Genomic DNA, 24,930 nt, shown 5'->3' with positions numbered 1-24,930 from the left:
TGATCATCAAATAGCAAAATAATTTTAGATTTTATAATACAGGGGAATTAATTATGCAAGAACAATGTGTATCTACAACCAAATGTTAAACCTTGAATTTTATTTGAAGAGGCTGCATTCATTATTTGGAATGGCTGAAAAATGTACCTTTTTCTCCTTTACATTTGATTGCATCATAGTAGGCTTTCAGCAGCTCATCAAAGTCACTCTTGGCCCCTCCCTGGGGCTCTGCAATGACTGTTTTAACATCCTCCAGGTTCCTCCACAAGCCTGTGTGCATCCAGCGCTCCTTTAACTTGTCCAGCATCTGAAAACCAACAGAAAAATCCATCAACTGCTCAAACAAAGCACACAAAGACATTTCTTTTAATGAAGTTATTATTCAGTTTTTGTGTTTGTAAATGCAAGTTTTCCTACCATGCACAGAGCCTCAGCTGGGCAGCAGTTGGGAAATAGTGGGGAGCACTTATTTTGCTAATTAGAAATAATGCAGATTTTTGAGTTGTCAAAGCAAACTCTCTAAATCTATGACAGTGGCCATTAAAGAGCATCTTGTGCTATTCCTCAAAGCAGAGGAATGTCATCCAAAAATATGGAAGTTATCTGTTTTTTGATTACTAGGGAAGATTAGAAATAAATTCCAAATTAATTTGAAACAAGCCTTTATATCTTAAATTTCCAGAACATTTCAATACTTGAAAATTTACATGGAGAAGTTGGGGCAGGAAATATTGATGTGGGATTTATCAGCCTCCTCTGCTTCTCGAAGAGCCCCTCAGCTTTGTTACACCTCCCAAACTCTGAACTGTGCACATTTCACTCCAAGTCAGAACATGTTCAAATAAACTTGTCCTGCTTTTAATGCAAATAGTGAAAATGCTGCATTACAGAAATCAGAGTTTAAAATTAGCACAGAACCTGAAGTCAGCTGGGTGGGGGTGATTTAGCAAATGCACCAAGTTCTACATTGAATTTTAGCAAGTCAGGGAGCCAAAATGTCCCTCCTTGATCTGCACAGAGCTGCCCTTGAGAGAAGGGCAAGGCAAGAACACGTCCAGGGTGCAGCAAGGAGCTCTGGGTCAGTGCACAGAATTCAACCCTTTATTTCACCCTTCTGCTGCTCAGTGATCTCTGGTGTGTCACTGACACATTCTGTGCAGCTCACAGATGAGATTCAAACTCCCAGACTCTGCAGGAAGGGCTGTGCTCTGGCTCTGCACTCCCCTCCTGAAGACTTTTCCAGATTTTGCTCCAGGCTGCACAAACTGCTCCATCTGGAAGCTGCACTTGCCCTGCTCCATTCCTCCAAAAGCCACAGCATCCCTTCACTGCAGCCCACTTGTCCCCAGTGCACTCCAGCCAAGATGCCAGGACCCTGAATGGGTGATTGTTACAAAAAGAATCTGTCCCCTGTCCAGATCCACAGTTTCAGCGCTACAGTGAAGCAGAACTAATGACAACTAATTGTTGTCACATTGGAGAATTTATAGGAAACTGGTGACAAGGCCCTTTGCATTTTTCATGTCCTCAGCATTAAGGATCTGAACTCATTCTCTGACATGAAGAATTTGGATGGGTTCCTCACAAGAGGGGACAAATGCTGTTATTGCACATTCTCCCTGGTTTGTCCCAGCCTCTTGCTTTACTACTGATGTGACACCATTAGCAAGCCAGCACAGAGAGAGTAAGTGCTGAGTAGTAGGAACAGTTTCCCCTCACACAGTGTGGCTGCAGAATAAATCATCTCTGCTAAATGTGTCTGTCCTCCTGTCTGTCCCCTTCCTCCCTCTGTCATTTCCTGGCAGAAGCTGTCTGTAATCTCTTTTTCTATAAAGGCTGTAATCCTGTGACAGCAATGAGTGTCCATCTCGCCATCCCAGCCTGCCAGTGCAGCCTCAGTTCTTGGATGTGATGTGGAGATAATTCTGGGAAGGCAGAGCCTCAAACACATTACAGCTCTCAGTAGATCCATTTGGGAGCTAACACCATTAACTTCCCAGATTTCACTGCTGCTCCTGTGCAGTGGGGCTGCAGCAATCCCTGCTGGGCTCCTGGCACTGCCAGCCATGCCAAGGGCAGCCCTTGGGTAGAGCTCAATTTCACTTTGACGTTCATGGAACCACCCAGCCTTTGACTTCCAAGGGTCCCTCCCCCCTGATTTTCTCCTCTCCTCTTGTCCCACCCATGGGATTTCTCCCCAGCACCCCTTAGGAAGTGTTCTTCCTCACAAAAATTCCTTAATCCCTCAACTCCACTGTATTTCTCTTGTATTTGAAAGAAGTAAAATTTATATCCAGAACTGCAAAGACGGCAGGAGAAAACCTTTATCCAAATTCTTAAGAAAAGATCTTTTCTCTTTGTGGGCTCCCCTCCCTTGGCCCAAGGTTCAGCTTTCTTGTTCCATTGACAGCAACCCCCACAACAAAAATCTGTGATTTTGATGGAAATATGGGAATTATTTATGAAATCTTTGGCAAGAATGGAACAATTCATTTAATTCACACACCAGCTATTACCTCTTCCATTAATGGAGTTTGCTAGATATGGAAACTTTCCTTGTATCCACAAAAACACAGGACCCATGGCATGGACAGACATTAAAACAACAAGAATTATGGAGCTGACTGAATACAAATAAATAAAATATAGAACACACACATGCCTCAGAAGAGCCAGGAACCAAGTGCGGGTTTCTCATAAAAAATTATTTCACTTTGGGTCGGAAAAGTGCAAATGGGAGCAAGATCTAATGCCAGGAATCACAGGAAGGAACCATTAATGCCCCCAGTCAGGCACTCCTCCCACCCAAGGGAATAATAGCTCCTGCACTGGAAGGCAGCCTGGGTATATTTTATTAAATCCCTTAAAAATGGCTTCTCAAATGCTTTATTAACAAATGCTCTTCCTCCAAGAGAGCAGAAAATCTTGTTAGAAAGAATCTGTCATCTCCCCATGCACCGAGGGCTGTTTACTGGGATGGCTTTTCCCTTTCATTGCTTGCTGCAGTTGAAGGACACCTGTCAGCTATGATCCATGAAGACCTGGGGCTCAGGGTGGAGCTCTACCACCCATCTCTGCCAGCATTCTCTTCTGAGCAGTTGTTGGAATATTCTGGAAGTTTGGGGATGGGGGGAGCTGTTTTCTCCTTCCCTCCAAGGCCAAACCCTCCCATGTGTGCCCACAAAGGAGCAGCTTCGCCCTTTTCCATTTGCTGCTTTGTTTTATACAGTGCCAAAAATCACATTAGGAGGCTCCCAGGTCACGAAGCAAACCCAGAGATTTGTTTAATGTATTTCACCCTAAGGCAAGCTGATTGTAATTTCCACCATTGGATCAAACCTGGAGTTAACTTCAGGTTGCTGGGGCTGTGCTTTTCCTGCAGGGTCCATCACCTCCTGACAGGGAGTTGTGGAGTACAAAACAGCTGAGAAAAGAGGAGGTCTAACAGAAAAATTCTGGTTTATTTAACTCTTTTCCTGCTAATTTCTTTACATAAAATATTCCTTAAATATTTTAGCATTGATTCACATCATGAATGGGTCACACCTTGTCAGCAGAGAAAAAATGGTACCACAGAAATAATCAAAAGTGCTTGGGGAAGCAACAAAGCACCCAAAAAATATCCAAGGATGCTCCAGAGCAGTGCAGGACAAAAAGGATTTGACCTAAGAAGCACCTGGCAGCAGAGTAAACCAGCTCTGACTTTACTGGGTAGTTTAAGAGTTCACAACTCTTAACTATTTAAAATAATTATCATTGCAATTCCATTGTGTCCTTGTGCACCTGTAAAACCACAATCTGTCTCATTTCCCCTCATTTACACAATAACTGGAGAAAAGTTATTTCAAGGTGAACAGAACTTACACAAATATCTTGTAACCCTTCTTAAAAATCTTAAAAATTGTACCCTAAAATAACCCCACTCCTTCAAAGTTTTTTTTGATCTTGGCTCTATGTAATGATATGAAGTTGCACTTTTCATTGTAATTCAAATATTCAGGTAGTTGGAGGGGAGAAAGGCAAGAGCCATTAGGTTTTCTTAATAAAAATCACAGTATTGGCACCAGTGTCAGTGCAAAAAGTCTGAGCTGCCCAAGGGAGCAGCATTGATCTAAAAGCCTTTTCCCTGTGCTTGCTCCCAGGGTTTTCTTTGTGAACAAGCACTGCTCCAATCCAAGTGTGTCTCCAGTGGGCTGGAAATGTGTTTGAAGGGTCAAACAGAAGTTCCACAGGCAGGCAGGCAGGCAGCACAAAACTCCAGAGATGCCAACAGGAGCTGGGCACCAGGAGGGGAGCTGGGCACAGAGAACTGCAGGGAGAACAAGGGGGCTCTGGGCACTGGGAATGAAAGGGGGGACTGGGACACAAAGTGGGGGACTGGGACACAAAGTGGGGGACTGGGACACAAAGTGGGGGGACTGGGACACAAAGTGGGGGGACTGGGACACAAAGTGGGGGACTGGGACACAAAGTGGGGGACTGGGACACAAAGTGGGGGACTGGGACACAAAGTGGGGGACTGGGACACAAAGTGGGGGACTGGGACACAAAGTGGGGGACTGGCACTGAGATGGAGCCCCTGGCACTGCAAGGGGAGCCCCTGGCACCAAGCAGGGCTCTCATGCCCCCCACCCACATGGAGAGTGGCCCAGAAAGCCCCAGTGCTGCCCTAAGCATTGCTGTGCAGTGTTTGTACCTGGCCAGATCAATAACAGCTATCACAAAAGGTGCCACAACCAAAGAGGCTTTTTTTTTTTTAAACTCTGAAAACTCTTAAATTCAGAAGGATTGTCAAGAAGAAATGCACTTCCCTTGCTTTGCTACAAAGTATTTCCCACCATTTGGGCTGCCTGCAAAAGAACCAAGCCCAGGTTGTTTAGTGTCACAGAACAACTCAGCCTCCACCTGCACCAGCTGCATCCTCTGCTGCTTTCAGTGAAAATAAATGGAAACATGGAAAGAAAGCCCATCCACCCTGGCAGGTCCTTCTGCAACTTGAAGCTGTAGGTGAAGGACATCGAATTTTCCACTGGGGCAATCTCTGCTGCTCCCAGGCCCAGGGGTTCTTCTCATGGCTGATTCCAGAGGAACTGAATTCCTTCCACACCTTTCCTGATTCCAGAGGAACTGAATTCCCTTCCAGACCTTTCCTGATCCATAGGAACTGAATTCCTTCCACACCTTTCCTGATCCATAGGAACTGAATTCCCTTCCAGACCTTTCCTGATTCCAGAGGAACTGAATTCCATTCCAGACCTTTCCTGATCCATAGGAACTGAATTCCTTCCACACCTTTCCTGATCCATAGGAACTGAATTCCCTTCCAGACCTTTCCTGATTCCAGAGGAACTGAATTCCATTCCAGACCTTTCCTGATCCATAGGAACTGAATTCCCTCCCAGACCTTCCAGGAGCAGCTCTGCTGGGCCAGCTGCTTTCCCCCTGCTGGAATTTTTGTTCCAATCCCTCAGGTCCCAGGAGAATCACCTGGATCAATGTTCCACTTCCATTATGAAAGGATGGAACTGTCCCTATATTAGGGATAATCCTAAAACATATTCAGACATTAAATCAAGGCATTAAATTCCTGTTGTTTCAAAGAGTGGAGAGTGCATCTGGCTGGATTTCACCCACTTTTTTTTGGTATTACAGGTTCCCATTAAATTAATTTCTTCAGTGATTAAGATGCCTTGGAAAAGTGGACAATTAGCAGAAGTTATTTGACAGTTCTTGAACTAAAAACTTTGCCAAAACTTGGTACCAAACGACCCAGAATCCTACAGGCAGCTGAGCTCCAGGAATACTGGAACTCTTCACTTTGGGGAAAAAAAGAATAATTTACAAAGAATTTACCAATGTGGGGTGACAGGAACATTAATTTATTCCATTTCCACCTTTAGTTAAAAAACAAACAAACCAAGCCTAAAACAAAACCAACAAAAGCAACAACAACAACAAAAAGGGCCCTTGAGGTTAAAAATGAACAGAAAGGAAAAAACAGAAAGGAAACAACACAAAAGTGAAGGAAGAAAGGAATGAAATGGGAATAAAAGATTGAAGGGACAAGAACAAACTGCCTGGAAGGATTGGTGTGAAAGGAAAATTGAGTTTCCTTCCAAAAACAGGAGGGAAAATATTTAGGCTAACTATCCAATAAACCCCAATGTCCCTTACCCCAATCTCTGGAATCACTCTGGAACAGCACCCTGGAACTATTAAAATATTAAAAACAGCACCATCCAAAGCACAGCGTCCCTCAACAAGAGCAAAGCAAGAAAGCAAAGCAAGCAAAGAAACCCAAGCACATTTATCAAAATCACCAAAATTATCCCACACTTTGAGAAGGACCAGAACAATATTCCTGCATCTCTGGGCCACGAGTCATTTACCCAACTGGCAGAAATAATCCACATTTCACCTTCTCTTCCTCTTAATCACCCCACAGACTTTTCCAAAAGGTCATTTAAATCATATTTTTCACCAAAAACAAGAGAAAAGCCTCAATTTTGCTCAACACCCAGACATTTGCACTGCTCTGGGCTGGGACTCCAGCAGCCAAGAATAACTGAGGCCATTGAATTATTTAAAGCAGTTGTTTGCACTCAATTAGATTTTCATGAAAGGTTAAGCAAGAAACTGATTCACAGCCCCTCCCCATGTTTATGGGAGGGTTTTAACACAGGAAAAGTCATTGGAATGACTGAGCCAATGCAAAATATAAACTTTTTTTCACTACAAAAAAAGTATTTTAAACTTCAAATTTCATTTTCTCAGCTTCAAATTCTAGCAGATTTAATTTCAAGAGAATGTGAAAATATCTGTGCCAAAATATTTCATTTTTGAAGTAAAATTTACTTTTAAAGTAGAGCTTTACATTCCCACTGTTAATAGGAAACTGGAGAGAAATATTAAACATCCATATAAATACACATGCACAGGGTAATCTCGTCTTTATGGACCAAAAATAAATTGATTAGTGCAGAATTTGAATGGCAACAGGCCACACAAGGATGTTATTCTTATCAAGGAGAGGCTTCAGCTGCTTTCTCCTGCTCATTTCCCATTTATTGCATCAGGGGCAATGCAGAGAAGGGTTCTGAACCTGCCTGGTTCCCTGAGTACAAATTCCAGCTGAATTCCTGCCTGATTGCCCTTCCCAAAGAGCCACAGAGCCTCTGGAATGAAATGCTCCAGAAGAGCAAAACAGAAATTACTAAAAAACATTTAAATGATTCATCCAAGAGGCTGTGCAGGGACCTGGAGCCATGTCAGACATTTATTCTGATATTTTCCATTTCTCCCCCAGTTCTGAGGGAAGATCACAGAGACTCTGAGTTGTCCTAACAGTGGGCAGGGAGTCTGGGCAAAAGCTGCCCTGGACTGGAGATCTCCAGCACTGTGCTATTCCAGGGGATTTGTCTCCTCATCTCTCTATTTCTCCACAGCAAAAGATGAGTTTGAAGGATAAAACTTCAAACCATGGAGGTGGGATTTGCAAGACTCCCTGGAAAAGGCATCTTTTCAAATTGAGAAGTATCACACTTATTTTCTCCAGGAGAATTTTAAACAAACATGAAATAAATCCAAATATTTAGGACCAAGAATGGTGTATTTTAAACCATGGAGGTGGGATTTTCAAGACTCCCTGGAAAAGGCTTCTTTTCAAATTGAGAAGTATCATATTTATTTTCTCCAGGAGAATTTTAAATAAACATGAAATCAACCCAAATATTTAGGACCAAGAATGGTGTTGAGATGCCCACAGATGGTGGGAAATGTGGGGTAAAATCTGTGCTCATCCCCACAGACACTGCAGGGGAAATTTTAAAAACAGGAAAAAATTCAAGAGCTAAAGCTACTGTGCAACTCAACTAAACCCTGAGCAGGGTGAAAACCTCTGCATTGTGACCAAGGTTCTGATCACCATGTGCACACTCCAGCACAATAAAAGGTGAATAATTCATCCTCATTTTCCAAGGCAAAGGATGCATCACTCAGCACGGGGATTTCGCTGGCAGGATTTCTCTTTGGGGACAGTGACAAAGTGGTGCTCAGCAGCAGGAACCTGGAGCACTGAAGTGTGTTCCATGTGCCATAAATCAGCACTGCAGCCACAGGATGTCTCTCTGGTCCCAACATCCCATCAATTTTTCAATAACCCCCTTAAATAATGGAAAACGTGAACGGCGACAACAGTAATGAAAAATGAAATGTTTTGCACGCCAAAGAATTCAGAATAACACTGTTAATATGGTGCTTCTGCAGCTAAAGAAGCTTTTTTATAGACATTTTCTCCCCCAAAACCCAGCATGTTTGCCCCCCAAACAAGCTGGAGAGTTTTTGTTCAGGTTTTGAGCTCTGTGGCTGCTGGTTAGGAACAACCTGCTTCAAACCAGGCTTTCTTTTGTGGTTTTAAAATGAACCAAGACAATGAGTTCTGTGTTCCAGGAGCTGCTTGTACATCCACCCTAGGCTATCATTACACCTTCCCATCCCAGGGAGGGAAAACCCTTCATGCAAAGAGAAAAAAAAAAAATGATTTTTAAAAGGATGGTTTAAATCCTGGTCTGGAATAAAACAGAAAATGATGAAGTGGCCATGGATGAAGCCAGCATCTCCAGTGCTGCTCTTCCCCAGCCAGAAGCCAAGCTCAGTCACCTCTGACCTCTTTGTGTTTTCAGAATAAAGGGGAAAACAACCCAAGGCAGCCCCTGGCACTGGGAGCCTGCCCAGGGTGCCCAGGTGCCAGCTCTGAGCTGCTCCTTCCCCAAGCACAACAGGAAATGCTGCTCCTTGTGCCTCCACACATATATCAGACAATCCTATTAACTAACTCACTTAATTAATAACCTCAGTATTTCTTCCAAGTTCCCAGCTCAATCCCTTCTCCCTCCTTCCATTCTGTCCCGCCCAGAAAAATTACAAAGAAAGAAATGACAGACTTTTTTTGATTCTTAGGAAAATAATTTCTCACCTAATGATGAAAAATTGGAAGTAAAAGCTGAAAATGAAGTTTTTACTGTAGCACATTGCAAGTGATTTGTTTTGAAATATTTTTGCTAGAAATGAGTCCATTAGTGTGCTGTAAAATGAATCAAAGTGCAGTGAATGCTCTTTGGAATACATCACTCACTAATTAAATGTTCTCACACAGGAGCTTGCTTACCCTACCAGAAGGTGAAACTGGGCATGATTTTTCTCATTTTCTAAGTTATGAGTTGTTGGCTCCCAGACCTCCCAATGATGTCAAATTTCTCTGAATTTAAAACAGCCCAAGAACTCCTTTCAATACATTGAATATTCAGCTTCTTGTAGGAGCTGTTTCACTGCTGATGCAGACCATGCCCCTAAATAAATCCTTTCCAGTTATTTCCTCTCATATCTGGTGGTTTTCACACATGAAGAAGCCACATCAGGAACTGAATCCTCCCACACATGGCAAAGGGACCAAGAACTCTGCAGGTTGCAAAGGTTCAGAACATTCATGTCAGAATAACCTGGGCAGGATACACCTTCCTAAGAATGGATATCATTCCCTGTTCACAAGTGCTTTCCTTCCCCTTCATTAAAACCTCCTGAGGAGAAGGACGTGTTCACCCTGTTAGTGACTATCAGGATTCCAGCATTCACAGAGTGCAAACTTCTTGCCTGTGAAAACTCATTTTCAATGCAGTTCCTACATAAATAGGAGGAAAAATATGCAAGCAGCAAGTGTTAATTACAAGGGAAATTGGAGCATGTGTTAACGAGCTACAACAATTCAGCTTGCAGCACTTTGACAAGTCAGAGCTCAGGAGTGAGAAACAATAAAAGATTTTTCGTTGATTCTCCTGATACTGTCTGCTCAGGGTATTGAAATTAACAGTGCAATGAAATATTCAACTGCCCAACTCTCAGGGTGTCAAAGTCACAGGCCAAACACTCATCTGCCAGCATGGCAGATAATTTTTTTAGACACAATATCCAATAATCTGCCACGACTGTCGCTCCGGATCGGCCTTGGTGTGACGAGCAGCAGAGCTGGGAGCTGCTCTGTGCAAAAAGCAAATGCCACAGGGCACCTGAATTATTGCACAGCCCTTGCTGCTGACCACGGCAAGGGAAGGACTACAAGAAGCCATGAGCAGGGGGGTGCTGGTTCATTTTCTGCAGCTGCAATTCAAAGAGGGCGTGTGGGAGCCAAGGCACAGGTGGGCATTTCCCCTGGGCTGAGGAGAAGGTTCCGGAACAAGGAGGAACAGAGGGAAAGGGCTCAGGGCAGGGACAGCACAGAGCTCCAGCCCCAGTGCAGCTGCTGAGGCTCTGCACAGCACCAGGAGCCAGCACAGGGCATTCCTTTCATGTCACCTCACCCACAGCTCAGTCACCCAGAATATTCACCTGAGTGCCTCTCCTGCTACTTGGTTAATTCACAGTCACACAGAGCCAGTAAAGGATGCTGCAAACTCACACCAACAGCTTCAGAACATCAGCCACAGTGAAAAAAACCAGGATTTCCAAAGGAGGATCTTCATAGATTCTCCAATTACAGTCAACCACTGGAAAATATATTAAAATTTAAAAAAAACCCCAGAAACAAGAGAATGTTTCATCCCAGAGACTGAAAACAAAAAAAGGATAATCTTGGAATGTGCAACATCATCTCTTCCCTTGAGCTGTCTCTGACACTTGTCTGACCTCCTGAGGAGACACCACAGTTCATAAAGGCACCTGGAAACTAACTGGGAAAAAATGAATAAAAAGGATCAAAACTTCTCCTTTGCTCAGGAGCTCACAGAGCAGCACAAGAGCAGCCACAGGCAAGGGGGAAGAACCTGCTCATGCAGCCACTGGCCCCCAGATCAGCTCCTCTGAGGTCTCAGAGCATCTCCAACATTTGGATTGTCCCTAATTCCCCAGAAACCAGGAAATCACCCCATCACTGGTGTGTACATCCACGATTGTGTCATATGAGTTAAGAAGGAAAACACATTTTGCAATTATCCAGATTGTCAGTTATCGTCTCCAAAGATACAATTTTATCTTGGCCTGCTGTTGGTAACCAAGCAGTGGGGAAAAAACAACCACAAAAATACCAAAACTCACCCAACTCAAGGTCAAAACATTCTAAATGCAAACCTTCTACTAAATCATTAGAGTTTAGGAGAACTTTAGGGAGCCAACACCTCAGGGATTGCTCTGCAGAGCCCAGCACTGTGAGTTTGCTGCAGTTGCCAGGGTGTGAACTGCCAGCTCCAGCTGCACATTTCATTTGGCACAGCTGGACTGAACTGATGACATTAAAGATAAATATTAAATACCTGGTTATACAAAAACTCTCATTGCAGTTATTTCTGTATGAAGCTAATCATCCCTTCTGCTCCTGCTTTTTCCTATTTGAAGCAATTTCTCAACAGTGCCTAAAGCAGAGCAGTGGTGAGGGAATGGTTAAAATCTTCTTTAATGGTTAAAATTTTTACAGACATTTCTATGCCCAAGTCAATGGGAAAAGCAAACTGTAGACTGCAGGAATCACATGAAGATTTACAGAGCTCTTGGAGCTCTCAGAAGGCACCTCAGATAATTGTATTTTTGGATGACTGTGAGAGCCCCAATAGCTAGACAGTTTATATGACTAATATTGAAATGATGGAAAATAGAGAATTAAACTGAAAGTAGATACTGTATATGATTAATGGGAACAAAACCCCCCATAAAACATAAAGAAGCTGAGATAAAGTTCAAAAAGAAAACTACCACTGCAGGGCAAGAGCAAAAAACAAGCGATGAAGAAATAATATGGACAAGTAAAACAAAATTCTATCTACATTTATTAGGTGCAAACGTTGAAATGAATAATTTGGGAGCCATTAGAATTCAGCTTTTTTTAGAGCTCATTTTCCCCAAATCATGGCCCAGCAGACAGAAATCACTTCCCTAAAGATTTCCAGCAGAGGAAGGACAAAGGACACTGGCAAGAGTCCTTCCTTCCGAAGGGAAATAAAAGCCCAAAGGGTCCCTGTGGTGTCAGAGCCCAAAGATCTCCTGGCATTTGAGGGGCACTGCTCAGCCCAGAGGGCCAGGACAGAGCCAGGTGCCCTCAGGGGTTGTTCAGTGACCCCTCCGTACCCCGCTCTCCTCTAGGCCCGAGTTTGGGGCAGAAAGGTGCCAGGACCCTGTCACTAAAGGCTCTGCAGCTTTGGGCTCTCTGGCACAGCTCCCCTGAGCTGTTTGGCTCAGACAAATGAGGCTCTGGAGAAGAGGAAACCTCTCCCTCGGGAGCAGAAAGAAATGCTGGCCAGAAAGTGAGCATCATGATTAATTCACAATTATTTTCTAACTGACTCCTGCAATGCCAAACCTGTCCAAAGGCAGCTTCCTTCCCATGCCGGGGTGCTGGGCATGAGCTGCAGGGAAAACAGCTAAAATTGAACAGCACCTTGAAACATTCTTGTTTCCTGCAGCGTTTTAAGGCTGTAACTGTGTCAATTACATTCTCTACCACTAAAATTATGCAGAAAGGTAATGCTGATGTAACTTGAAAGAAGCAATTTCTGTCATAAATGACACAAACAGATCCTTACACCCTGCAAATATTTACACACAGGAGTAAATCTCTTCTTCAAAGCCCTCCTAGAGCTGTCAGCAGGAACATCAAGGAGATTATTACTCCTGCTGATGAAGAATTTATCCCTGCATGCAATACAGAAATACACCCAACAGAAAAAGTTCAGCATTTTGATGGAACTTAGTAGATAATTCCTCAGAGCCCCATCTGTGGTGCAAAGAACTATTTTCCTATTTAATTTCAAGTTCACCTTTTAACTGCACGAACCTAATGGTTTCCAATTATTCCTCTGTACATAATACAAGCAAAAAGAGGCTGTGGAATGTTTCTGTCTTATCTGGATATTGTCATTTTACTGTCTCAAACTTCTAAAAACAAGCTTTTGGCTGGGGAGGAAATCAGCCAGCATCAGACCTAGTGGGGAAACCCTGCACTTGCTCAATGTCTGTGGCTCTTACACAGTTCCAGATGTTCAGAACATTAATAATGCACTAACTCAAAACCTCTTTTTGAAACTTTAGAATGTGCAAATTGCATTAAAACCTCTTTGCCCTCATTAATGGTATTGTTACAATCCCAGTACTCTGGAAAATGTTTTTTGGCATTTGTTTAACTTTGTGATATTGCCATTTACTCATTTTAACAGCCAGTGTTCAAATCTTAATGCTTTTAATAGGCTGGGCTAAACAGACTACCATCCTTTGGAAATTTATTGAAGTAATTTATTAAATAAGTAAAAGTTGTCTGAAAGCAGCATTGCTTTGTTTTATTGATGGCAGGAAAAATGGGTTTCTTATAATTTATTTACAAACCCACGTTTCAGGAAAGTTTTAGAAATGAAAATATTGTCTTTTCAGAGTTCTATTCATTACTGAAACACCTCTTGAAAACAAGAACTTCTACCAATGTCCTGTATCTCAATAAGAAAAGGCTCAGTGTGAAATGAAGAGGAGCCAGACATGAGAGTTAATCATGAAATGATCTCCCTCCCTCAGCCTGCCATTCCTGAGGGTGCCACATTTACCTCAGGCCAGCTTTAAATCCACGTGGACACAGCCAGAGCTTAAACTGAGCTCCCTCCCGTTGGTTCCAAATCCTTGCCCTGAACCTGAACGCTCTCAGTCTGTTGAAAGCAGCTCCCCACTGCTCAGAGTTAATTAATATTGTTAATTCCTGCCTGTCTGGAGCTGTGGGAGGGTGCCAAGAAAGGTTTGTCAGCACAAGGGCAAACAACACCTGCCTGAGAGTCCTGTGCAGGTTTGGTGGACACCTGACACAGGGACAGGAGCCAAGCAACCAGGAGAGGAGCTCCAGCCCCAAGGGATTTGCTGTCACCCCAAACAGAAAACAGCAGCAAACATCTTCCCAGGGAGCAGGAAAATGGGGTGAGGCTGCCAGAGCTTCAGCTCTCAACCAGCAGCTCCGGAAGTTACCAGACAAAAACTCCACTGGGAAATTCAGTGTTTATTTTTGCAAGTGGCAAAAGCTGCTGTGTGTCATCACTATAACCTGACCCCAAAATTCTCAAGGAAAACAGCCAGTGCAGTGCAGCATGAATCATTTATATGCTAATTTATGCTAATTGTGCCACTATTCCATAGTCACGGAATAGTTTGGGTTGCAAGGAACCTTTGAATGGGATCCAGTCCAACCTCCCTGCAAGGAGCTCAGGTTTTCAAGCAGAGAATTGTTACCAGTTCCTAAGTTTTGCTGTTGAAAACATTCATTCCAACCCTTTCCAACTCCAGCTGTACAAATGCTGCTTCCAAGTGATGCCTCCTCAATTAGCAGATCCAAATGAACCAACACCGCCTCAGAGAACACAACAAACCAACATTAACATCATCCTCCAAAGCTTCTTTTGTTAAAAAAAACCAAACCCTACTAAGAAAGGTCAGTTAATTCATCATGATGGATCATCAGTACAATTTATAAGCATTAGCATTTTTCTCCTTGCTGCCTAGGCTGACTCTGATATGACACATATTGAATGCATCATCCAAGCTGCAGGCACCAGGCAAGATATATCTTAATGCAGACAGGTTGGCAACATGAGCCCTAATGGGCCTTATCTTAATCTTGTTTAAAAGCATCTTACATTTCTGGGCAATCTTTTCACCTTCTGATATTCTCTTTTATAGAGTGTTTTTTGCTGGAGTTGCTACTGATTTTCACATAAATGTATTTTTGCTGCATAGTATCACCAGTTTTAGGAGCCTTAAAAATGATGGAGCTTTGGAATTTTGTGAATGTTAAGATCAAGCTAATTTTTTACAAAAGTCAAAATGTGCCACAACTCCAAGAATGACATTAAAAATTTCCATGAACCATCACAGCTGTTCATAAGAGACACCTATCAAATCTGGGTATGTACAGCTGATGGGCTGTTTGCCCATCCATATATTTTCCTCCACTGCATTAACTCCATATATTTTAAACAGCCACTTTTCAATTAAAATATATTTTAATTGAAATACCTGATTAAGATAAAGGGAAATGTCTCTAATATTGTTTTTTTTCCCCATTCACATTGCAGGTAGTAATTCCAAACTGAAATCCAATGTACATACCCAACTAAATTCCAGCTCCATCAAATCACCTGAATAGAAAATACTTAAAATTCAAAGCATTGTCCTCAGCCTTCCAGACAGGAAAAAAAAACCCTTTATTTGTCACCTATTCCAAAGTTGAAGCTTCAATTCATAAAACAGATTGAGCCATCAAAAAATCTGCTTAAATCATAATAGTGAGGTCCATGACCATGTGTATTAATCAGATCTTGACAGCTTTGAAAAATTCCTTTGAAGGCTGCAGCTTTTTAAAGAGAGGCAGCAATTTCCTGTGAAAATCACTTTTGAAATGCAAATATTCTTGATGATGATGAAAGAAAGAATACTTTGTTTTCCCTGTATTAATGTGCTTACATTATTCTGTATTTTCAACATATTAATCTCAGCCTTAAAGGCAACCCAATCCTGAATAAAAGCAGTAGGAAGAAAAAGGGCATCCATAGAGAAATATTGGCAATGTGATTTTAAAATATCATCCTTCAATTGTCTGCAATTTCTATTTGTCAATACCGTGCTGGGCTCAGGGAGTGCTGCTCCAAGGAACAGAACACTCAGCGTGTGCAGGGTGACCTTTCAGGGAGGCACAGGGGCAGGGGGAAGGTTCCAGAGCTGGCCAGCAATTGTTTTCCTCCTTTATTAAATGTCATTACAAAGTCTCTGTGTACTTGCAATTCACATTATATTCTCATAAAAACTTTCATAAATATTTGTCAGGTCTGGATATGGAAGATCAAGCCTCCAACACGACACACTCAGCAAGGTAATGCTGGAAACTGGAAGATGCTCCAGTCAAATTCTTAAATAAATTGGAGATTTCTTGTAAGATCATTTCCTTTGCATGCAAGTGCAGGGTTTTGTGAGGTTAAATAAATTTATGGTCAGTAATCTGCTTTTTTCAGGGGCTGCCATTACCTGGTCTGATGTGGTCACCTAATGGTTACTGTCAGGAATTGCACTTAAAGACATCCAGGCAAGAAACAACCCTCCCTTTGCAGCCTGCCAGCTCAATGATAAAAGATGAAGGGATTGCAAAAAAAGAATAAATAGGTTTTATTTCATTTTGTTAAATATTCTCTGCTTAGGAACCTTAGGGATGAGTGGAAACATCTGAAATTCTATTTCCAACATGCTGGTGTTTTTAATCATTTGTAGGATATTTTGAGAGGTCTTTGTGTTTTGTCTGTTAAGATGATTTTTAAAAATCATAAATATTCATTTAAAAATTAAAAAGTCACACCCTTGCAAGCAGTACAGGAAAAATGAGTATGAATTACAGAATTATCTTGCAAGTTTATATTCCTGCTCCTGACCATAAACAACAGGAGCAACAAATAGAGAATAAAGCAGAACTACTGGGAGATCCAGATTAACCATAATTAGATAACTGTTGTCAGTGAAATTAGATATTACATAGTTTGAAATGGAGAAATTTGATTCCTTTCAGCCAATGTCAGTGAGCAATTCCCCTGACTAAAGAAAAATACACTCCAATCTCCAATGCAGTGAAATGGAACAAGAAACAAGTGGAGGAGAAATTACCTGGATGAATTCTGCATTCTGATAGCACAGAAAGAACATGCAAAGACATTGCTGCTGCTGAGTTGTACAGAAAGTATCATTTCATGATGTGATTTTTAATTTTTTTGTTAATAAACAATTTCTAAACCTTCAGGGAAACAACATAAGGAAAATGTATGGATCTGGCTGGTTATCTTGGTAATGCTAATTGAAATGATTTTCTGTGTTAATAAGTGCATCTGTTGAGAAAAACCAAAGATGTTTGCTCATGAAAACAAACCTGAAAGCCAAGAATTAACAATACAATCCCCCTGTGTTATTACATTTATTTGATAAACATTTCTGTCTATTGATGTATAAAGCAGAAAACCACCCAGTGCAGTTTCAGAGTGTGTGTGGTTTGAGGGGAAGAACTGCAATTCAGATTTCTGTTGCAGTGTGATTTCCTGTTTCACCTGTCCCAACCCCTCAGGTGTGCCAACCTCTCCTTTCCCCTCTGCCCTCCTGCTCAGAGCTGCCCATCAATCTTAACATTGCAGCAGGCTCGTGGTGTGCTTGGCAGGACTTCCAAAGATGCCCCTCAGGCTGGGGTTCATTGGCCTGTCCAAGTGTCATTGTCCCCTGAGCCTTCCCCTCCTCACACCTGGTTGGTCCTCACCTGTCCCTTCCCCTCACCTGTCCCTTCCCCTCATCTGTCCCTTCCCCTCATCTGTCCCTTCCCTTCCCCTCACCTGTCCCTTCCCCTCACCTGTCCCTTCCCTTCCCCTCACCTGTCCCTTCCCCTCACCTGTCCCTTCCCTTCCCCTCATCTGTCCCTTCCCTTCCCCTGTCCCTTCCCCTCATCTGTCCCTTCCCCTCACCTGTCCCTTCCCTTCCCCTCACCTGTCCCTTCCCCTCATCTGTCCCTTCCCCTCATCTGTCCCTTCCCCTCACCTGTCCCTTCCCTTCCCCCTGTCCCTTCCCTTCCCCCTGTCCCTTCCCCTCCCCTGTCCCTTCCCCTCATCTGTCCCTTCCCTTCCCCCTGTCCCTTCCCTTCCCCCTGTCCCTTCCCTTCCCCCTGTCCCTTCCCCTCCCCTGTCCCTTCCCCTCCCCTGTCCCTTCCCTTCCCCCTGTCCCTTCCCCTCCCCTGTCCCTTCCCCTCCCCTGTCCCTTCCCCTCCCCTGTCCCTTCCCCTCCCCCTGTCCCCAGGTTTAAAAGCAGACAGGACCATGGGGTCTGGATTCTGCTGGGAGCTGTCACCACATTCAGAGTCTGTCAACCTGGAATAAACTCTGGATTAAAACTCTATGGCAGAATCCTCTCCTTTCTCTCCACTGTCACCTGAACCTTTCCCACCAGAGGTAAACTGAGTTCCTGCTATGCCTGGATTTGTTGTGAGTGCCCAGCTGCAGCACCCAGCTGGCCAAAGGTATCTCTGGGGTGAAACACCACAGCTGCTGCCTTTGGCCCAGCAGTGAGGGTCAGACAGGGCCAGGCACGCCCCACCTGGAAATACTGGGATTAATATTCCATAGATTTCCTTACCTTATAGGATGGCAAAAAGCACAAAATTCCTTGGCCAAGTGTCTGACAGACTGACAGCAGCAGGGCTCCCACCTCATCCTGGAACTCGAAGGTCTCGCTGTGCTGGAAGGTGGCGCACAGCTCCCGCCCGCTGGGGCCGGTGCCCACCGTGCCAACCCACACCTGGGGGCACAGGGACAAGCTCAATCCTAAACCAGCCTGGACACCCCACAGCAGGACCAAGAATGAAATTTAAAAGTGTGAAAAAAAGGTGCTGGAAGGTCAAACACAGCTCCTGCCCGCTGGGGCCCCCACATCTGGGGGCACAGGGACAAGGTTCACTCCAAGCCAGCCTGGAGAAGCCACAGCAGGCTCAAGAATGAAATTTAAGTGTGAAAGAAATGTTCCTTAAATTCATTTCGGTACTTGAAGTTCAGTAATTGATACTGCTAACAGCCATCTCATATAGCACGAGCAACTTTTCCAGGGAAATGTGTCTAAAAATTGCCTCTTAATTCATTTAAAAGTGTAATTTTCCATTGCATTAAGCCAAGCAAGAGTCTGGGCCTTTCTTTTAACTGACAGAATGGGTTTGCCATCACTTTTATTTGGTTTTTGTACCATGGGCAGCATCAGAGCTCAGGAGAGGGAGCAGCCCTGCCCAGCTTACCTGGGAATTCCGGATAACGTGATTCGCCTCCAGCTGAATGGAAAACTTCACACCAAGCTCTGAGGAGAAGGAATCCATGGGAGAGAGTGTGCCTGATGTCAGAACAATTGTTCTAACTTCATTTAAGTCAGAAAACGCCTAGGTGGGAGAAAGAAAAGCAAGAATTTAGAGAATCAGCACAATCCCTTTCAGATCTGCTGTGTATTTGTTATCACTCAGAATATTTTATCTTTTCTTCACACTCAGCTCACCACAGCAGGGTTCAAGCACCAGAAATTCAGCATGTGGACAAGGGTTTTCTGCCTTGAACTCTTTTTGTGCTTGGGCCTTGGGAAGAAGGAACTTTCATCTGCATCATCACGTTGGTCTTCAGTCATCCAGGTGTAAGTTTGTTGTAGAGCAACCCTGTAATCATCTGCAAACCTACACAGAGACAGAAATATCAGTAAAAACCACAATTAAGCAATCGAATCGTGAGCATTCAGCTGATACATGTTAGACCTGACCTGCTGTTCTCTTTGAAGAGGCAGGAAAGGACCATGAACAGGCCTTTGAGCATGACCTGAGCTGCAGGGCTCACAACTGGCACCTCAATAATTTCCTCTCTCCCATGCATAGACACTTTTTCTTCTTTTTCCAGGACAGCAACAAGATGTTTCTGCAAGAGGCAAATTCCATATTAACAACATTCTAAGTGTCTCCTCAAAACCAAAGTTAATAGAGATACAAGACTGTCAGCTCACTGCTTTAAAATTCATTTAAAATACTTCTAAAGTCAGAGGGAAAGGGGCAAAGAAGGACCAAGGGAAAGGGAACAATACTTTCCATTTTTAACAATGCTTTTAACATCACTGGCTTACACAGAAAGGAGGGATAAACTTGAAAACAGGGTAAAAACATTTCAACACTCAATAAAAATGCAGCTGGATAGAACAGGCAAAATGGCTCAATTCAAGTAACTGTATGTGAGCAATTGTACCCTTCAAAACATTGATTCTCCCCCAATTCCAGTAGCTCGAGTGGATTACTCCTGGTTTTCCTCAGGAATCATTTTCAGACAACTTTTCAAGACCTGTTTCCATTTCACTCCTGTGCATTTGAAGATGCTTAACACCACCAATATTATTCATTTATACAGCACCCAACCTTACCTGTAAAATGGGAAAAGTAATGCCAGTTATTCCCATTTGGTACAAGAAGTTGAGCATTTCCTTGCCACTCCACACCTTACAGGCACTTTCATAGGCTCTCTCTACCAGCTGCCCAGAGCTCTCCTGCAGCCAGCTGAAAGAGAGCAAAAGCAGAAATCATTTCAGCATTGATTTTAGAGATTTAGAGACACTTGGCACGTACAAAGCAAACCTCAAAAATTGCACCAGACTCCTAAGATGATGATAAATGTTTTACTGCATGAAAGGGGAGAGATTCTGCTTTTCTTTTATACCTGTTTTTTACTGTTGAACTCCCATGGAACTGCTTTGGATGCAGCTCATTGAAATGAGAAGAAAATTTCTCCCCACATGTTTATACTTCATATAATAGATAATAAAGAAAAGGAATTAAAATGTAATTTCCTCTTATGATGTGTCAGGCTCATTCAAGCAAGACTTCTGCTGCCTGTCTAAGGCCACTCATCACTGCTCCAGTTGCTGCAGGTTGGTTTCTCATCCCTGTCAACTGCTGCCTTTCCAATTAAGAACAAATCCTGAGGCATGAAATGAGCACTTTTCACATTTACACAGGGAAGGGAAAGTGGGGCAGTACAGAGTGCCCATCTACAGCTACCCACAGGTACTGGCACTGCTGCACCTGGAAGCACAATTACAATTGTGATACAATGCAAAATGTGAGTGAGTGCTGAAAGCACCAGCTAAACATGGAGAACATCTTCTCTGTGGCAGAGCTGCCATTGGCTCTGAGTGAGCACATCCTCCTTCATCCCTGCAGGACCCTGTCCCTGGCTAGAAAAGCAGCTCCTTGCTCCCCTCCCAGGAAGGCTGGAGCTGTCTGTCCATCAGAAGGCAGGAGGCATCAAAAGGACAGCTGTCAGTGCTGCAAGAGCTCCAAGGAGTCACTGCAAAGCCAGCTCATCATTAGCAACTCAAGAGCAAGGCTCTGGGACTGTTTCAGTTCTACATTTCCTGCCCTGTCACCACAAATCATCTGATCCATGGAACAATTAAAATATAATTTCCCTTCTGCCAGGTTAAATGCAAACAAAACCCACCAATACTGCCACTACAATCAATTCTTTGGCTAGAATTTGCTTTAGCTCATTAAGGAATGGTGATCACTAAGACTAAGGCCCCAATTCCTCAAATGGAACATCAAAAAGACCTGGAATTGAAATTAGGACAAGGCCCCTGTGACAGGAACTAAACACATTTACAATGGATAAAACACTTCAGGAAATGTAAAGTATTTCCCTGTTATGAACTTCAAACACCATCACATACTTTTGAAATAATAAATGCAAATACAAACTTAACACAAGGGCCAAATATCACCAAAAACCACCCTAAATTCTCAAATAAATTCCATCTAACATTAAAGCATTCACTTGCAAAGCCTGTTAAAATTATTTTTAGAGCTAAGCAGGAAGCATAAATAAAATTAGCTTGATTCCCAGAAAGGTTATCTCTGCTTTTGAAGTGAAAATTGCTGTATGCAGTATTTCCAGGAAAAGAATGAGTGGATGTTGCACACATGCCTTCAATTCCAGGAAGAGAATTTGCTGCTTCTCCCACCACCAGCAAAGGGCCCTGTTGACACAGCATCTCGCACTGAGCACAGGGCCCAGCCCTGCCAAACCTGCAGCTCAGCAGCAGAGCCTGCCAGGCCCCTCCAGGGCCCAGCTGCAAATCCCTCCCAAAGGTCACTGCAGCCCCGTGGCACCCAGCCCATCCCTAAGTGCTTTTTGGAAGGAGGGCCCAGGATCTTTAGAAGTGAAATAAGATTTTTTCTAGCTCCCCATGCATTTGGCAAAGCCATGTCACTGTGCAGGTGCATTTTACCTGTTACTGGCTATTTACACCCAGTCTGCTGCTTTCCAGCAAGTGCTTTTCATGCTGCTGGCAGATTTGCCAAGACAATCAACCTCAGTTTTCCTGATAAGGTTAAAAAGCTTGAGGCAACCAAATCTTCAGCCATGCTGTTCTTATCTTTTACTAAAGTTTAACATTTGAAATATCCAAGGTAGGAGAATTGGCTTCTGCCAAGCAGAAAAGTCCCTTGTCTGTGTGTGGCACAAACATTAACTCAGAGCAGAGTGAGGATGGGGAGTGAACTCCTCCTGTGCTGTGCTGCACAGGCTGCTGCAGCAAAGTGAAGACTCTGCACACACTGGAGCAGAACTCAGTTAACTGCAAAGCCACTTGCAGCATTATTCACTTTTTTCTGCTGACTTTGATCCTTCTCCTTCCCCCAAAAGACTTTGCCCTGGACCTCTTGTTTCCTCCTGGGCTTCTGTCCATTTGCTTTTGTTACATCCCCTCTCACAATGTTCAACTTATGCTCAGCTCTTCCTCTTCCAGGAAGCTGTTTCCTAGGGAAAACAAGAGGCATGACTGACAAATCCACTTTCAACTAGGAAGAATTCAATCTGATTCCAAGAACAGATTCCAAATACTTTCTGTCCAAGGCTCTGAAAGCATTCTATAAATATGAACTGATTAGTTCTTTGATAAAATAATGCTATTATTATTTGTCAAATATGTGACATACAAAATGTCAATAAGATGAATTTTTGTATGTCATACATTTGTCAAATGTGTGACATACAAAAATTCATCTTATGAAAATTTTCATACTGAGCATTATAAACCAGGAGTCCAAAAAAGCCCCATAAAGAGCAGCACATCATTCAAGAGCACAAGACTTTTCAGAAGAGAATTTCAATGTTTCCATGTGAGACCAGCAGTTCTTTTAATAGATCAAACCCAGTGGATTCCTCAAATGAACATAAATCACACAACTGCATAGCTCTAAGTGTACCTTTGCTGCATTTTATCTGATGTGACAGAGTAACTGATACCATCCAATCTAAAGGTAATTTGATAAATATTAAGTGATAGAAAGCAATAAAAAGTTGCCTTACTTGATCAAGGAGCAGCACACAGCTCGGAGGGGCTCGTGGTGCCTCTGCCTGATGCTGTTGCTGACCATGAAGTCGAGCTCCTCGCGGGCAGCTCGCAGCTGCCTCTCGCTAACGCCGTAGCTCACGGACTCCCGAGCACAGTCCTCGATGTTGTGGGCTTCATCCAAAATCACTACTTGGTCTTTTAGGTTAATGTCCATCTGAAAAGGAAATTATTGTCTAGTGAAACAGAGTGAAAGACATGAGAAGCAGCAACTCACAGGAGCCTGTTAAGAAAGGGATATTCTGCAGCATAGCACAAATGAAGCTTTTCAGGTTTTGAATCCATTTTCATAACCTAGAAAAATATCCAAGGGGGGAAAAACCCCAGGAGTTATTTTATAGATATTATTTTGGACATGAATGGCATCTCAGCTGACCATAGAAACAAAACATTCAGTGGGTAATTTCTTTTGAATTCTTCTCTTTAACTTCTTGCCACTGCTCCCCAGGATACTCACGCTGTCCCGGATCTGCGGGTCCAGGAGATAATTGTAGGGACAGAAGACGATGTCTGCCCCCACCAGGAGCTCCCTGGCTGCAAAGTAGGGACAGGCCCGGAGCTTCCTGCCCAGCCTCAGCAGGTCCTCGATGTCCCAGGCCTGGGACAGCCCCGGGGCAGGCTGCAGGGCTGGCTGCTCACTGAGCTTGTGAACACCGTGGTAAAAAGAGCAGGACTTGCCCTGGAAGCAAACGAGTGCAGAGACTTCGTGGGTACAAGAAATAATGAAAACCAAGCAGGTTAAATCTTCCAAAGTTCCATGCATTTGGCTGTGTCTCAGAAACGTTTCTAACAGCTGCTCTTTATGCCAGACAATAACACCTCATGGCATGTAAATCCATGTTTCTAAAGTGTACATCAATAAAGGACACTTCTTTCTTCTTCATTTATAAACCCAGAGATAATTTAAGTCTTATTACACCATTAACCTGGCAGTCATAAATTTTATTCCTGCCATCAGAAGTTTTTACAGTGTATCAACACTTTCTAACAATTAATATTTAATTTTAATGCCACCAGGTGGTATTTAACCAATATAATATAAAGAAGTAAAATATTGGTATATATTGGTATTTAACCAATATAATCTAAAGAAGTAAAAAATGTTACTCATTCCATGTTAAATCTGACTTTGTTTAATGAATGCTCATTGTCTCAAATCAAATCACTCACATGTTTTCCTTCCAGCAATTCTACACACATTTCACTCCTGTTACTACTGTGGGACACCACAGGGTGAATGCAGGTGTAGTCCCTGCTGGAAAGGATTGTCATGGGCACACAGGAATACGCTGTCCTCTTCAGCTCCCTGCTGATCTGGCTGATTTGCTTGTGTGTTCGTGTCCCAAAATAAATTTTGGGAACACACAACCGATCTCCATTTTCTTTCTTCTTTGTGTGACTGGGATCTTTACCAGGTTCTTTCCCAGAAGCACAGGAACACTCAGTGCAAGGGCCAGGAGGCTGCAAACCAAGACATCAAAATGATGCACGGAATCCCACTGTGGATGAATGTGCTGAATCTGCTGATGGTCTGGCAAGTGCCCTCTGGGATGACTGGTTCAGTCACCAGGGCTGCCCAGCAAGCTGCAACAAGTTCTAAAATGTTAAAGCACCACATCCTTGCACCCGGAAATTTCTAAAAGAAAAAACCTTCCAGCAATCACAATTTTATCATAACCCAATCAGAAGGAATTATTAATCCAGTGGGATATTTACACACGTGAATAATGCAAATAAAAATTCTCACATTGAAGCTCCAGCTCAGGACTTGTTACAGAGCAAGAGTCCAAAACCTTCAATGAAGAAAACTTGGAACAGACACTCAAATTAAAATATTTTTTTTCCTTAAAGCAAGCAGAACTGCAGACAGCTCAGGAACTCTGTGTGCAGATAAAACAGACTGCACCACACTCTCTCCATTAGAAACACGTTTGCTGTGCCATTCTGCCAAAGGCCATTGAGTAACCAGGGGAATAAAGGAAG

General features: G+C 43.1%; 1 protein-coding gene across 1 annotated transcript in view; it reads right to left on the bottom strand.

Annotated features, from left to right (window-relative positions):
- The window catches only part of BRIP1 (BRCA1 interacting helicase 1), a 53,328-nt gene that overhangs the window by 20,407 nt on the left and 7,991 nt on the right, over positions 1–24,930 (bottom strand). Inside the window, exons 7-15 of the mRNA XM_036395365.2 lie at positions 24,118–24,408; positions 23,405–23,626; positions 22,905–23,104; positions 19,960–20,092; positions 19,315–19,466; positions 19,060–19,231; positions 18,809–18,946; positions 18,160–18,321; positions 148–307 (exon numbers count right to left, since the gene is read on the bottom strand). Of these exons, the coding sequence (XP_036251258.2) occupies positions 148–307; positions 18,160–18,321; positions 18,809–18,946; positions 19,060–19,231; positions 19,315–19,466; positions 19,960–20,092; positions 22,905–23,104; positions 23,405–23,626; positions 24,118–24,408 (1,630 nt within the window). The remainder of the gene's footprint in view (positions 1–147; positions 308–18,159; positions 18,322–18,808; positions 18,947–19,059; positions 19,232–19,314; positions 19,467–19,959; positions 20,093–22,904; positions 23,105–23,404; positions 23,627–24,117; positions 24,409–24,930) is intronic.

This window comes from Molothrus ater, chromosome 21, assembly GCF_012460135.2.
Source record: "Molothrus ater isolate BHLD 08-10-18 breed brown headed cowbird chromosome 21, BPBGC_Mater_1.1, whole genome shotgun sequence".
Taxonomy (NCBI): domain Eukaryota; kingdom Metazoa; phylum Chordata; class Aves; order Passeriformes; family Icteridae; genus Molothrus; species Molothrus ater.
This window is presented reverse-complemented; position numbering and strand designations above follow the sequence as displayed.